This window comes from Oryzias melastigma, linkage group LG7 (genome assembly GCF_002922805.2).
Source record: "Oryzias melastigma strain HK-1 linkage group LG7, ASM292280v2, whole genome shotgun sequence".
NCBI classification, from domain to species: Eukaryota; Metazoa; Chordata; class Actinopteri; order Beloniformes; family Adrianichthyidae; genus Oryzias; species Oryzias melastigma.
This window is the reverse complement of record NC_050518.1, coordinates 18,606,269-18,623,177: the sequence shown is the minus strand read 5'-3', so window position 1 is coordinate 18,623,177 and position 16,909 is coordinate 18,606,269. Positions and strand designations below refer to the sequence as shown.

Here is a 16,909-nt window from a genome sequence, read left to right as displayed (position 1 = left end):
GTCTAATTAATGATGGTCACACTGTGTGCAAGAAACATTCAAGGAACCCTAACTTATCAGTTGAACAGCAATAACCTATCCGAGGCATGGGAGGGATAACACATCATTGTAAGAGTTGGGTCAACTGCACAAGATAGCACAAGGACTAACGGTTCGAGGACTTGAAAAGTTCAAAATCCATACAACCTGTGTCTCTCATATTTCACTGTTACCTACCCCTCTATGTTGTGTAAAAGTGTTTGCTCTGACCTGTTGCCCGCAGCATACCCATAGATAAAAATATGCATGAATATATTTACTCAACAGACTCACTGAGGGCACAATATTTTAAGTGGGCTACCTTCATATCCCAAACAGGTTTGACAATTTTTTGCCCAAAAACAGTCCGTATCCACTCGTAAAGGCAGTCGGGACAAAGGCTTAAGACGTTGGGCAAGACAAACACTTGTGAAAATATCTTAAATGCTGCAGCTCTCTAGTAAAGTACTCCACATTTCTACAGCCACAAGATCTCAAGCACAGACTCTCCTCTTCTTATTCAACTGGAACCGAGTTCTTGACCACAAACTCCGATCAAAGGCGAATCCCTGCTACTACGATGAATAAAATGAGCCATTTTTGTCTTTGTTGTGGTCGAATGGGACAAACTCTGCAGGACAAGGCAGGAAGTGGGGTTAGAATCTAGAAATTTGTGGCAAATGAAAGCACTTTAAAGATGGAGAATTAAATCAAACATAATCAAAGAAAAGAGTGTTCTCCTACTTGGCCAGAGCGGTCTTGGCCAAACCCAGACAATCTGAATTCCTCTGTGACAGCTTCCACCTCCTATTAACTTTTTTTCTCTCAGACCGCACACACAGAAGATGAAGCAGAGTGAAGGGAAGCTGCGGCTCGACTGCTTTGAAAGAGATCGCGCAGATCCTTGTAGTCTGTAGCCGTGTGAGAATGGGATGCAACTAAAAGCTTTCGCCGATTTCAGATGACGCCGGAGTCCGCACAAACACGCTGCGCTTTCGTCCTCCCAGTCAGCTGCTGGGATGGGGAGGACGAAAACAGGAGAAGGGTACTTGGCAGCCCACATTTTAGGCCAAACAAAACACTCCTGCTGTTGCTGCTCCCCATAAACTGCATAAGCAGCAGTGAAAACATATAATCACGCTCCAGCAAGAAAGCGCAATAACAGGAAAGAGGGAGGAAAAGAAAAAAAAAGATAAAATCGACTGTTTGTTACCCTCGAGAAAATGCAACTGAAAGGGAGAGGAGGGAAAAAAGCCATTCGGCATTTCATTGGTAACATAAATAGGAGCAGCTGGGGCACAGTGGCGTGCAGAAGTGGGCTAATTAGGACACTTGGTGGTTGGTTCACTGCTGTTTCAGTCTGGTTGGGAGCAACGAGGAGTGACTGAAACCATTTTTATTCCTTGCATGTAGATTCTGTGAGACAGAGTAGTCAGCTAACCATATTAAAGCTGCTTAGTCGTCCATCTTTCAGCCACAGCAACCCTTACTTCCACAAAAAATAAAAGGAATTTGCCTTCCTGTTCCGTCCCTCCCTTCCAGCTTCCTCTCCTCTTCCTGTCTGACTCAGTGCAAGTATAAAAAAAAAGTTTCTTCCGCTGTTTTGTACCAGAGGCTAGGAATGCTTTCTCTTGAACTCCAGCGAAGGAGAGATTTGGTGGTACGACCTGAAGCCGGACTCTCAGGGAGGCTCTTCCTGTGAATCTTTGCAGGTGGTAATCCACGGCCCCTCAGGTGGAAGAGACGCAGATGTGAGACTTTCAATGAAATGAAGTCATATGTCCAGCAAGGCCGGACAAAGACAGAAACAAAAATGGATCAACAGGGCACAAACTAGTATCTTGCTTGTGCCTGTCCCAAGCCCGGTAAATGGAAAAGGTTGTGTCAGGAAGAGCATTAAAGAAAAACTTATAGACATATCAATTAGATGAACTGATATAATTATATCATGGTTTTCTATGCATTTTATGGGCTTGGAGGGATAGGACACCCCAAACTGTCCAACACATTCTCACCCTCAAATCATCACATATTGACGTTTAGCTAAAGCCCTTTCTGCGTCACTTTTTGACGTTTTAGGTTTCCCCAACTCAACGTTTTTTTGATGTGCTGGCTGTTTGTAAAATGAAGACTCCGCAACCCTCGGAACGCGGTATCGGATGCAGTACATGATGCACACTGGTCCTTGGCGATGCGTCTAGTACCGGTACCATAACCTTAACCCTGTACTGGTTCACGCCGGGTACCGCATCTGATCCAGTGTTGGGTTAGGATAAGGGTACCGGTGTGCAATGTGTTGTGGTACTTGAACCGTTTTTGTTCGCAGCCTGGAAGTTGAAAAACAATGACTTGGGGACATCAAAAAATGATGCGGAGGGGTCATTAACCAAACGTCAGTATGTGACGACTTGGGAGTGAGAATGTATTAAACTCTCAGAACCCTCAGATTTGCCCCTCTGATATTTGACCTGCACCCCATGGTGGGGCTGGCTAAATCTAAGCCTGAAGTACAGTGATGTAATGTGTACTCAGAGATGAACAACCCAGGCGAGCCGCCTCTGTTGCAGCGTGTTACGAGCGCTTCAGATGTCACATCACATGGTTTTCCTTTGTAGTGCTTTAGTTTTTGCTTCCCCGTCTGCCGATTGGTCGCATCGAGCGGCAGCATTCAAAGACAGGTGGGGTTGTTTGCCTTGACACGGAGCTGCCGCACATGCTCAGCGCCTCGGGGAGGGTAGATCCAGCCAGAGCAGACACACAATGTCTCTGCTTTTCAAACCCTAAGCAAGCAAGTAATGCTTTTGTACAACAAGAGCTGCAAACATGACAGCCTTGGTAAAATAAACAGCGCCAAGGTGTCCTTTATCGGGGCACGTCTGTGCACAAGGACGGCGTGACAGCATTGTAAAAAGGAGAGTCTGAATCCTGTCAGCGTGTGTGCGTTCTGAAACTCTATTTTCTGTCTTTTGTTGGATTTGTCTGAGGATGCAAAAGCAGGATTGGTCTTAAAGCGCAGGTGAAATATGCTGAAACCTTCCAAGCGTCTAAGTCAATCCCCCTCTGGCAAACCTCCACCTGGAGCAGTTAGTCTCTTCCAACAGCCTAAAAAACAACCCAGAGAAAATGGAGGCAGATGAAAACAAGATCAGACAAAAAGAGGGAAGACGTGATAATTTTTACAATACGTTGACCTATGATTGTATTAATCACAGAGCTAGAGGTTAAGTTAACAGCTTTGACCCATCAAAGTCTCACTCCAATCATCTTTTGATCTATTGTAAAAGTGTTCCCAGTGGTCTTCTAATAATGATTATACCGTGTTTAGCTAAAATGAAAAAAAATTTGTGCCGTTTCTAAGACATAGTTTCTGCAGTTCATTAGAAGTTCTCCTCTGAGTTGAGGGTGAGACCACTGGTGAGGAGCAACCTCAACCCCCTTCCTGTCACCCATAACTGAGAGCTGTCTGCATGCTCTCTTGCTAGCTTACAGCCTCTCAAATCCACCAAATTGACATTCCCTGTACAAAATGGGTGAGCAACATTAGAGTTTTTGAGTCAGATTCCAGCCCAAATGAGGAAAACCAAGACGTTCACAAGTAGATGCATCAGAATGGAGCCCGCTTACACTGTAAAAAGTGAAACATTAGATCAAATATCACAAGCTCTATAATTGTTATATTTAAAAATATTGTTTTTTAATCTACTTAAATGTTTAAGTTAAGTAAACCATAAACTAAAAAAATTGAAAAAGCCTGAATGAGCAAAAACAGCTGACATTTAGCTAGAATAGTAGCTAAAATCCAAAAAAGCCTAAAAACAGAAAGAAGCTGAAATTGGCGAAAACAGCTAGCATGAAACTGATATATTAACTGAACTCCAAAGTAGCTTAAAAAGGCCAAAATTAGCAAAAACCGCTAGCATGTAGGTGAAATATTAGATGAACTTCAAAATAACCTAAAACAATGAAAAAAGGCTGCATTAACAAAAATAGCTAGCATGTAGCTGAAAAATTAGCTAAACACAAAATTAGCCTAGAAAACTGAAAAAAAGCCTAAATTAGCTCAAACAGCTAGCATGCGGCATAAATTTTTTGGTTACCTCTAAAATAGCCTCGAAATCCGTAGTAACTGTCAAAATTGCTAAAAAAAAAAAAACTAGAACAATGCAGATATAACAGCTAAATGCCAAAATAGCTTTGCACTATAGCTGATTTATGTTGATTATGCAAGAACTCTACTGTAAAGTGTTGCATTTTAGCACAAGGATGCTTTTCTCCGCATCAGAATCTGCTGGATTAATTACATAAACGCTTGAAGAGTTATGCTAGTCGAAAGAACACCAACACTTGAGCATACGATCTGGTGTTAAAGGGTTAATCTCAGCATATGTACGCCGACATTAAGCCCAGGTTTGTCATAAAACAGCCCACATCTGTTAACCTGTCAAATGTCTCATCCGGGCGGTAAAAAACTTGTAGAGACAAAGGAAACTTAATCATTTCACCAGAAACACTACGACAAGTTGAGAGATGCTTTCTGCAAATAGAATTTTTTTTAAGTCCCTAAATTAAAGTATTAATCTCATCCTCTCAATGATATAAGAGTTAAAAAGACCGTATTGTGAAAGCGAGGCAATGGGACGTCAAATAACCCTTCCAGCTGAGCAGCCGTTACCTTCCACAGTGCGTGTAAATCCCTAACTGTTGCAGATTAAGGCGAGAAAATGATGCTCATTCATGGCTTTTCATGTATAAACCTGCCCAGTCCCCGCTTGCTTACTTTCTTACTGCTTTCTGTTCCAGCTCACCCCCCCACCCCCTCCTCCCTGTTTTTCCTTTTTCGCTGCCTCCCTTTAGGCGAGCAATCGTTTCCGAGCAGTCATATTGAATCAACATCTTTATGGACAACAGAGGAATTCTCGTGTCCTCCTGCCGCAAAGAACTCAGCTGTCACACCAAGAATAATTTCCTCTGATTCCCGGATTCATTCCCTCTTAAATGCTACAAGAAAAACAATGAGGAGAGTGACACGTGAGACTGTGGTGGATTTTGATTTCCAGCCTCGCTTCGCCACGATATCCCGTCCTGTCATTTGCTCTATGTTAATGATTTTATTTGTTGGTTTGGTGGCGATGCGGCTGTCATGTTTCTCCCCATTTCATTGGATGTGGCAGAGGAAGAAAAGACTGTCTGTCTGGATGAACTCCCTCCGCTCGCCGCACAGTGTTTCCCTTTGATAGCGAAGAGGTTTAGGAAGTAAGTTGGTGAAACAACATGTTCGACTTCCACTTTGGTGGTTTCCCTTTAAAGTGACGAGCTGCGGCTGTTTCACTGATTTCATCTGATGATTCAAGCTTTAAAACAGGTTAAAGGGAGAGTATATCTCGATGACCTGCGCTATAGTTCACTGGAATCGAATCTGTAAGATTATAGTTTGAGATTAGGTCAAACTTTATCAATAAATATAATCTTGGCCTGTGGATAAGGTCAAATCAAGGAAAAAAGATACCATATTTTCCGCACTACAAAGTACACTTTTACAAGACTTTTTCAAGAAATCCATAATGCATCTTATAATCCAGTAGCTCTACATATGGATGAATTCTGGTTATGTTTACTGATGTTGAAGCAATTTCGAGAGGTACATGCCACTCTGTCAAAATGTCTGCTTGTTTTTGTGAGTTGCAAACAAGTTTTAGTGTTGTGAATACACCAATGCAGCTAATGTGTAGAATTTTTTTGTTACTAACAAAGTTTAGAGTTAGCGTAGTCAGAGCTTGTTCCAGTGGTGTCAGTCTGTTTTTTTTCTACACATGTTGCAAACAACGTTGGGGGCTATTGTAAATACGCTAACGCAGCTAACATGTAGCTACGTTGCACATTGTTTTTTGCTACTAACATGGTTGGGAGTTAGCGTAGTCACAGAAGGCTAATATTAATTTTAGCTGTATCAGTTTTTTTATGTGTTGCAAAATAGGTTGTGTGTTACAATAATTTCTGAATATGCTAACACAACTAATGCTTCTAACATGGCTAACTTCTTGTGGTGTCGGACTGTTTTTTTGTTACTAACAAGACTTAGAGTTGGCATTGTCAAAGTTACATTTTTTTATAAATGTATCTTCTTTTACGTGTTAGAAACAAGGCTGTGAGCTACAAGGATTGTGAATATGCTACCACAAATAAAGCTTGTAATACAGCTAACTTCGAGTGGTGTCGGACTGTCTTTTTTGTCATTAACAAGGTTGGGAGTTAGCGTACACATTAATGTTTGCTTTAGCGGTATCAGTCTGTTTATTACGTTTTGCAAACAAGGTTAGCAGTTACAGGTGTTGTGCATATGCTAACGCTTCTACTGCAGCTAACGTCTAGTGATGCTACACTGTTTTTGCAACCAGCAAGATTGGGAGTTGCGTTATCACAATAACATTTATTTTCACACTATCAGTCATTTCTTTCACGTGTTACAAACAAGGTTGTGAGTTACAAGTCTTGTGAATATGCTAACGCGAATAGCGGTTCTAACATGGCTAACTTATAGTGGTGTCAGATTGTGTTTTTTGTTATTAACAAGGTTGGTGATGGTAGTAACAGTAACATTTGCTTAAGCATCATAAGTCTGTTTATTTACGTATTGCAACAAGGTTTGGAGTCACAGGTATTGTGACAATGCTAACGCGGCTAATGTCTAGTGTTGTCCAAGTGTGTTTTTTTACTAACAAGGTTAGGAGTTAACATGGTCACGTTTGTTTTAGTGGTATCAGTCTGTTTCTGTACGTGTTGCAAACAAGGTTGAAAGTTACAAGTACTGGTAATATAGATGGCTAATGCTGCTAATGTGGCTAATGTGTTCTAAGTTCTAGAACTACTGTGAAAGCAGTTAAAGTCTGACCGACTGATGAAATTATCTTTAACTCTTTTTTTCTCACTTAATGTGCATTATAGTTTAGTGCACCTTAGGCTATATACGATAAAAGTTTGAATATATCTTTCATTGACGGTGATCCTTATAATCTGGTGCAAATCATAGTTCGGAAAAGCTGTCCTCATAAAGTTCGGGAAGCGGGCCCACATCCTCACAGAAGCTGCACCGTGTTTTACTCAAGTTTGACTCTCATCCTTCTGTTCCTGCTGGTTTCTTGGTGTGGATCTGAGTCACGAGTTCATGCGCCAGCGCGAATATCGTCCCACGGGAGACCTCATTCCCCCCACGCGGCCCAGACACAATAAATCACCCAGGGCCAAAGTAAAGAGTCTGGGGCTGCAGCAGCGCCGCTGCAGTTGTTTTAGCCTCTGCTCACTTTCACAATACATCCGAAGTCGAGCCTGGAAATGTGACCTCAAAACTTTGTTTACCTTTCTTTGTGAGTCGGTCAACACTGTCTAGAAACCTGAATTCACTGTGATGCATTTGAGTTTCTTTTTTTCTCCAAGATGTGGGAGTTTCAAGTTCTTTCATCAGCAGTTTAAACAGACTTCACTTAGGTCTGAAACAGAGGAAAAAGTTCATCAAGAGGATGTGCGTGCACAGGAGCGACGGAACAAGATACTGCAACGACGGAAGGTGGGGGGGGGGCTTTTCCAGGCTGACTTTTCTGTTTGCTATCTGTCCTGGGAATGAATTTGGAAGACCTTGTTTCCCCCTTTTTTCTCTCCCCCCACCCCTCTGAGTGTTGGTTAACACTGAGGGCAGCTTTCCACCCAGATAAGGTCTTGGTTCCCTGACAATTTGTAACAATGGAACGAGCCAAAGAGCAAGTACTTGCATGTCACCAGCATGGAGCAGAACGAGGAAAAATCTCTGTCAATGACTGGCCCACAAATCAAATGGTAGACGGTTCAGAAAATCTATAAAATGATCTATCATCGTTAAAACGCAAAATTAAACCGGTTATCCTGTGGGTGTTGCCATGGACTGTATGAGAACTGGTTCTGTACGGGTGCTGCAGGACATTGGGTTGTCTGGGCCCGTGGAGGGTCATAGACAGGAGGTACTGGACCTTAAGTGTCTCTTGAGGCTTGTACACCCACCTTTAAGAATTTCATACAAATTGATATTGTAAAGTACTTGTAAGAATAATCTAAGTTACACGCACTTGTGACCTACGAGTGATGCTGTTGTTTGTGGCCCTTATGTCATACCCTAGTCATTTGTAAAGTACACACATGTGCCAGTTATATGTAAGTGCCTGTAAGGTGACCAAAGGATACCAACACAAACTAGTCTGATTGTTTCATTTTCTCACTTCTAATAGCCAGGCTAAACCCAAACCCACACAAGAGAATTGTCCCTATCACTTCAACAGCAATGCGCAGTGTTTAGGGTAAGTTAAAAAAAGGAAAAACCCATACCACGATCCTGCTTCTTGACTACTTCAGCCTTTTTGTCCTTGCATGTCGGCTAACTGTTTGCAAGAAAATGTTGCCTGCAGCATGGCCATAGATAAAGTTGTACATAAACGTATTCGATCTACATCCTAACCAAGCAATCTCCGACTTTGATATTTCGTTACATTTTTATATATCTGATTGGTCAACACATTCTCATCCCCACACGTCGTCACATAATGATGTTTGGTTAAGGACCCCTCCATGTCAGTTTTTTATGTTTTGGGTGTTCCCAACTCGTTGTTTTTTGGTAGGCTGGCTGTTCATAAAGTGTCTGCAAGCCTTGGAATACAGTACCGGACATGGACTGGTTCTTGGGACACATCCAGTATTGGTACCCTAAACTAGTACCAGTACCCTAATCCTACACCGGACACGGTACCAGACCTGAACTATCAGACGCTGTAGTGACGTGGTTAGGATTAGGGTACTGATGCTGGGTTAGGATACCAGTGCGCTCCATGTCCCGGTACTGGACTGGTTCCGGTTCGTGGCCAGAAGGTTGGGGACCTGTGAAAGCTAGCACATCAAAAAACGACAAGTTGGGGACACCAAAAACTTCCATTTTTGACAAGGAGAGGTCCTCAACCAAACGTCAATATGTGATGACTTTGGAGTGAGAATGTGTTGGATTGGTCAATTTATAACTTGCAATAAAGAAAAAATACATAAAATAAAATATGATTATCAAGAACATGTTTAAAAAAAAGGTATCAGAGCAAGAATGGTTATTCTGACAAATATAATGAGGAACAATTGTTTATTTCTCTATAGAAGTTTATGGGATTTTGGCTTCTTGGAACCAGCGGCTACTTCCTGTTTGGAACACGAGGGGGAGGAGTCAGTCAGTCTAGTTCTCATATACAGTCAATAGTTGATGCTCAACTAGGCCCTTTGGGTCTGACAGCAGCCTTTTTTTCCTGCAGTAACCATGGCGACAGTGACATGCAGGGGCATCCTCCTCACCAGGGGGCAGTGTGAGCGATGCTACATGGCGTTGCCCCCATTGGCAACCCCGGTGTCTCACCCTGCACACACACACACAACACGATTGTGCAAACAACCCAAATGACATGCAGTCAAACCGAATGTAAACGGACACAAACACATGCAGCCGAGCGCACACACATGCACACTGTCATCTGCTCCTGACAGATGCCCCTTGGCGCTAAACACAACCTCCACTCCCCGCCCAAACACACACACACATACACACGCTCCTTCTCTGCCTGTCTCTCTTTTGTTGATCACTTATTGTGGAGTTTCCATAGAAAACCGCACGTCCTCCTGCGACACCCGCTAATTGATTCTCTACGGTGCCAGGCTACACCACTGTTAGGAGTCACGTGAAGAACCTGAGTGTTCGGAAGGACCCAGGTCTTCTTGGCTGTTTGATCGGACTAGATAGAGATCAAGAAGTAACCAACCGTATTAAGATATGAAGGGAAGAAAAAGCAAAATGACACGAACCCTCATGAGACTCACTTGAGCCACAACCAAAACAAACAGCTGGGCCTTCATGCACAAACTTCTGCCCCCCCTTTATCACTGCCATCAAGTAATTTTGTTACACGTGCTAAATATGGGACGGCTTGTGACAGTGCAGATCTGATAAGGAGTGAAAGTGTCTGGGCCAGGGGGGCTCTGGAGATGGGGCTGGAATGCCTAAACGGCCGGCGAAAAAAAGACGGATGATTGTTCCGGCGGAGGATGGCGGAGGAGAGGGTTCCCGTCCCGCGGAAATGTGTCACGAAGGCAGTTCTATTAACATCTTAATAAAGGCTTCCCAGGCCCCGGAGAGCCCTCATGAGCAGCCTGCCTTCTCCGCTCACACAGGGGCCCAAAGCTGCTTTCTGACGAGAGGACGTTTGGATTCTGCCAGTCCGACATTGTGAGGGTGTTAGGGCTTCCCAAAGGAGTCGCCTAAATGCCTATCCACAAACATGCTCCACTAAATTCCTTTATTCAACCCCCCCTTTTCCCTCTCTACTTTCATTTACTGTTCACTTCTCCATCTGTTGGATTTAGTGCCCTTACAAAGGGCTTTGTCTGAGCAAGCTGGCAAGCCTTTGGGACGGCAGAGAGCACACTGGGGCTCAACGCTGACTCGCTGCCATCAATAGAGGAAGAAGGAGCTGGACGGGCACGGTTGCACCCAGCAGAGCCGCCGTGGTTAACCATTCCCGGCTCGATTTTGGAGGCACCTTCCGATCATCTTTTGATTTAATACAAATGCGTTCCCAGTGGTCTTTTAATTATGATGATGCCATTTTTAGCCAAACTCATAAAAGTGTGTCATTTTGTAAGACATAGTTTCTGGCAGCAGAAAGTCGTGGGCTGAACCACTAGAACAGAGCAACCCCGCCCCCCTACGATCCTCGTAGCTGAGAGCTCTCTGTTAGTGCTGAGCGGATCGATCCAAAATATCGACAGTTTCGATCTCAAGACTCAAATATCGATATTGCTGTCGATGTCTGTGATATTGACTGGTATCGGATCAATACCCAAACGTTCTGTATCGCCCAGCCCTACTCTGTTTCTCTGGCTTCCGCTAGCTTCACAACCTAACATTAGGGGTACAACAAAAATGGCGGAAACATTTTGAAGCTATCAAGCCGTAGAGTTTTGAACAGATCTAGTCGTCTTAAGAAGAGCAGGAAGCCTTTCACGTTACAAATACGATTTTTTTCAAATTTTTTTTTTTTTTTTTGTCTGTTCTGAATTTTAAACGATATGAATAAAGACGTACCGTATTTTTTGGACTTGATCTGGATTAGCAAAATAATGCAAAACAAGACAAAAAAAATCCTACATAAGTCGCACTTTTGCAAAACTTAAAAATAGATAATGGTGATAGGCAATTCATATTTACGTAATAAATAACGATAATAGACTGAATATATGAACGCTTAACTCTAGTGCATTGATGCTTATTTAACTTCACAAAACATCAGAGGAATTGTGTATATTAGCACAAACTAGGAAACCATTTTTAAGGTATTGTTAGCATAAAGAACATGCTAACAAAACTTGAAATCACCAAATCTTTTGAATTTTCAACCTGTGTCACTTTGGAACATCAAAACCAGCGTAAAACTTTTGAAGTGTACGGAGACAGATAAAACAAGAACTCAATTCTGTCGCGTGTTTTCCGCGGTACAGATATTGCCCTATTTCGCCATTTTGGGACCAGATGGTGTTAGAATCTGTCAAACGCTTCAAACGTTGGAGGTGGGGCCATGCTCTCTTTGAGGCATCTGATTGGCTAGTTTATAACTTGAATAACTTGCGATAAAGAAAATATATAATGGAAAAAAAATTAGGTTTGGCAAGAACATGCTATAAAAAGGCAGCAGAGCAAGAATGGTTGTTCTGACAAACAGAATGACTGAGTAATGGGGATTTATTTTTCAATAGAAGTCTATGGGATTTTGGCGGGTACTTTCTTTTTGGAACATGAGTTCTCTCTATGTACTGCCTATGCGTAAAACAGAAAAATTCTTCTTCTTCTGAATAGCTGTCAGTAGCAAATACAGATACACCTACAGCGCCTTCTAGAGGCTGTTGCTATTATTATTATTTTTTAGTCATATAAAAGTTACACCCGCGGTTAAACTATCCCAAAAAAAAAAAAAAAAAAAAAGTGACTTATTCTCCAAAGAATATGGTACCCAGAAAGGAACGTTTGAAATTAAATTTCATAATAAATCAGAAAAGTGTAATAAGTCTTAAAAACACCCAAAGCATAAATATATTTTTATGGGAATGGGTGTTTTAGAGAAAAAAGAAAAGAATCCCACTGAATCCCCCCCTCCTTACTCCTCCTCCTCCAAAGTGCTCCCAGCACTTTTTAAAAGGTACAGCCTTATCGCACGGCAAGAAAAATGAAATCAGAGTGGCATTGATTTTTGCACTCTGCGCCATGCGTTGCTCATACAGGCCAAGCTGCTACTTAACAATGTAGCGGCCCGCAGTTCGTCAATTTAAAATGGTTTCAACGATTGAATAAGTCCCTGAAAGACGCACACACGCACACCGCTACTCGAGGTGATGGAAGTGGCCACAACAGCAGCAATAATGGAGGAGTTACTGGAGAAACTCTCAATGGCCTTGTGGTGGAACGTCTGCCCCGAAACTGGAAGGTCGTGAGTTTGAATCCAAGGTCAAATCACAGCCGACTCTAAGCATTAAGGGGTTGGAGAGAAAATCTTTAACATATATAACTTTTCAACTGTTAACACTATTGACGTAATTCCAGTAAATTTTGAAGGCGAAAAGCGGCGTGAGCCGCTTTTCGCCTTCAAAATTTACTGGAATTACATTGGTTGTGTCAGAATTTTTTAAAATGTAGTTTTAGCGTGTTTAATAAATGTTTATTCTTGTCAGCCCGCAACCTAAAGTGTGTTTTGGATTTCGGCCCCCATGAGACTGAGTTTGACACCCCGGGGTTAAATGGTTCCAGACTCTAAGTGCGGCTGAGTCTGTAGCTCACCCCTCCCTCATGACGTAGCGGCCCAATTCTGGAGTTCTGATCCGCTGAGGGGGTTGGAAGTAGTGGCGTCCTTCTCCCTCTAACCAGCGTTCTCTGCTGGGTTCGCTCTCGTCCCCAGACATGAGCGCCACAGTGCGGGCCGCGTTTTGAGATCTCCATCTCAGTTGTGACAAGAGGCGTCAGATAAAGCGACCCAGTCACAAAAAAACAAACATGCTCGGTTTGTCCACTTCAGCAGATCGTAAAAGAAGTGGGAATCAGTGGAAGCTGCTTTTTTTTTTTAAATGTGTGGGGAAGTGTAAGACAGTTGGGACGAGTGTGTTTATACATGGGGGGGTCAGAATTCACAGTCGCTGAGCACATTTGCAGCATTCACTCATTAAGAAATAGGTCAAGGATTCTGCCCGCATGCGTAGCAACTTGTCAAAAGCTCTCAAGCTAAACTGTGGCGAGTCTGGCTGCCTTGAGGGGAGGGAAGGGAGGGGGTGGGGCTGTGGTGGAGCGTGCAGCATGCCGTACAAACCCCAGACGGTGCGACAACAACTCCTTCAGAGCTGAAGAAAAGGCTCCTGAAAGAGGATGGATGTGAGTTTGGCTCAACAGGGGTCGCTCTCGAGCCGGCTGTTTGTCACAAACACACAAAGATGCTGATGGGGGGGGGTGGTAACCGTAGCGACGGGCAAGCTATAAAGAAGGTCTCTGATGCTGAAAATGACCAACTTTAACTCTATCTTTTGCCAAACTTCTAAAAGTTTCAGTGATTCGTCTTTCCTGAATCCCGACTCACATCAAATTCCATTAGAAGACGAAGGAGTTTGTCCACTCCAGATAATTCCTCTGCAGATCGGAGATTATCGATTGGATGAATGTGTTCCAGAAAGCCTTTAAAAGGAATCACTTCAGTAGAAAAAGAAACACCTTTTTGAGGTTTTATCTTTTAAAAAATGGGGATTTCATTAAAATATAAGTTGTAGATATTTGCTGCAGAAGCCCATGAATCTGGTCTCAGCGCTCCAAATCCTCAGATTGGAATTAATTGGCTGAATGTAATCAGCATGTTCTAATCAAACCAATTCTGAGGGTTCTTCTTCCACCCCGGCGGTTTGCTTTGAGGGTCAGCCTGCTTATCACTTTGGAATGAACAGGAAAATAAATTCAAAGAAGAGAGAAAAAAAAGTGATTTTTTACTGGAAAGAAATGGGTTTGGATTGCAAGGGCAGACGGATTAATATGCCACCCATCAGCCGTGGCAGATGTTAAGTTATTTTCATGCAAATGCCGGGCAATTTCCCACTTAGGACAACATTTATTTCCTTTAGGGTCACTGTCGTGGGCGCTCGGCGGTCAAGATTTGTAGCTGCATCTGCTGGTCTGGACAGTTTAAAGCTAATTTGGGAATTAAAATGTGATTTTTTTTTTTTTACCCAAAAATTGAGACAAATTTGGAGAGTAAATCAGTCACTTGTTGCAGAGGGAAAATAAAAGGTCAGAATCTCAGACCAAAAGGAGTGCTTTGTGTGTGTGTAAACCTCCTGTTTGTGTATCTTTCAACACAAACCACTAAAAATAGCCCTCTGACTGGATGAGGAGAGCGGCGGTGATAAGGAATGCTGCAAACCACAAGTCTGGTGAAGTCAATGACTCTGCAGGCGCAGTTTGGACTGAATGAAAGATGGAGCATGCAGGGATGCTCCAGTGCATGCACGCGCGCTCCTAACGCGTTTCTACATTCTATGCATGTCAGGAAGGATGGATGTCTGCAGTGAAATGCGCAAAGGAGAGCGGCTCCTTTAGACTGTCAAATACATACATATGTGCACCCCTCTAGATCGCGCTCACCTCTGCGTCCACTTCTCCCGGCTCCGCTCCTGATAGACTCCAACCACACAAAAAATGTCTCATTCAAGGCTCCGATGCGTGGAGAGGACCCGCGTGTCTGCGGCGTCATTCATTCAAAGTGCGGGAGTGCTGGCGTCGGATTCTGCGCGTAAAACTTCCCCCCGTGTGAAGCGGCGGCGGCGGCGGAGAGTGTCAGCGCACGGACGGCGGTCCTCCGGCTTCGTTATGCGCGGCGCACCGTGCGCCCTGGCGCGGACTCGCACTGGATCAGACCCGCGGCGGCGGCGGCGGCGGCGGCTTCCTCGTCTGTCGGAGGCGCACAGACTGGCGGCTCCATCCGCGCGCTGTACGTGTGTGATATGCCGCCGCTGGCACGCTGCGCGCTCTAACCCAACCCCCTCACACCCCTGCGCGCCGCCGTGTTAACCATTTCACTCCAAAAACGCACAAACCAACGACAGCGCGTCAGGATCCGCTCAGAAGAGGAGCAACTTTTGACCAAAAACCTTAAAAAGTGTCACTTTAAATGAAAATGTAACATAAATACACTTTAAGGAAACATTTAGGACATTTAGGAAGCTTTTTCTATTCTCAAAAATGCATCTTTAAATCATGTACAAATGCAGAATCAATTTCCATTTAAAGACAAAAAAATTAAACTTTTTCCATATTTTTTCATTTAAATAAATCACACATTCATTTACTAAATCAAATGAATCAAAAACATTGATCAAATCTATCCTGATTAAAGATCTTCTTACCATCTGAGGAATCGGGTCCTCACAGGAGGACACGCTGGACCGTGACGACCGTGACGCGCGCTCATCCATCCAGCTGTTCCTATTAGAACACTGCCATCTATAGACCAAAAGGCTGAGCTTTAAAACTGCTCTGTCACACACACGCACACGCACACACCCCTCCCTTCAGGCTCCATCACACACACTCACTGCTTCACATTTTCTAATCTTATAGTTTCCTTATATTAATACATAAATAAATCAAAGGTTTACATTTGATTAGAAACTTAAAACTAGTCTATTTTCTTACACTTTTCTACACTTTTGTGGAAAATTAAAGAAAAAAGACTGAAATATTGGATGAGGTTTTCATGATAAAAAGTACAAAGTATTAAAGTCAGAGGAACCTGATGCTGGTTTATTATTTACTGAAACATAACCGTCCACTAGAAGTGGAAATTTGGTTGAGTCATCGTTCAGAAACCCAAGTAAAGAGTTTTTTTATATATATTTATCTGTGTGTAGTGTTCACAGCAAGTTGAAATATATAAGACCAGAATAACTCTCTGTGATCAATAAACTTTGTTAAATTACTTGAATACGTCTATATTTAATACTTGCACAATTCATGGTTCCACTTGCAACATAAGGAACAACAATCAGACTAAAAAGTTTTATTTTTCCACACAGTAACTTTTATGTGCATAGAAATAAGTCAAGATTCTTAAAGTTTGAAAAATGTTTCAACAAATCTGCAAATTGAGCAATAAAAATAGTCCAACTGTGAATTATTATTAAAAAATAATAAATTCTACATTAGATAGGCAAGCTTTTGTTCTGCTTTTACATTAAAGTTTTATTGCAAGTTTTTACCAAATCATTTATTTGTTACATTTGTTTTTATGATCTTTAGCTTTTAATGTAGAGCGCTTTATTCAATGTTTAATAGTTAAATTATATTTGTTTGTGCATATATTTAATTTACACTTGATAATCTTGTAATAAATACGAAGAATTTGTAAAGCTTCCCCTGCACTGTTCAGGTATTTATCTCTGAGTCAAACTGGTTAAAGATGTCTTGGATCGATTTTAGCTTTTAAACTTTATTGAAATTCTTGAAATAAAAAAAAAAACAAACATAATTTTGCAATTACACAGTTTCTATTAAATCATAATTATGCAAATAAACACAAACTAACTCATGTGATATGTCATTCAAAAACATGGCGACGGATGTAAAAAATAAGGTCATTTTGTTTTCTTAAGAATTCGTTTTTGCAGTGTAAAAAGTGTAAACATGAAGAGTGACTGAACTGTAAAAACTATAACCGCTGAAGGACTAACTAACTTTTGTAATGTCTGAGTATGCAAAAAATAAGACTTAAGACATTATTTGAATCTAAAAAAATCTTTTCAAAATATTTGATTTTTGAAA

General features: G+C 42.2%; 1 protein-coding gene across 3 annotated transcripts in view; it reads right to left on the bottom strand.

The window, feature by feature from the left end:
• plxna2 (plexin A2) overlaps positions 1-15,571 on the bottom strand; it is a 233,918-nt gene extending 218,347 nt beyond the window's left edge. For 2 of the 3 annotated variants that reach the window (XM_024292840.2, XM_036212847.1), the window contains exon 1: positions 14,735-15,137. In XM_024292840.2, the coding sequence (XP_024148608.1) occupies positions 14,735-14,843 (109 nt within the window). In that variant the 5' untranslated portion in view covers positions 14,844-15,137. Of the gene's footprint in view, positions 1-14,734; positions 15,138-15,495 lie in introns of those variants that run through there. The other variant, XM_024292841.2, reaches the window with a different exon arrangement.
• Positions 15,572-16,909: the final 1,338 nt, after the last annotated feature.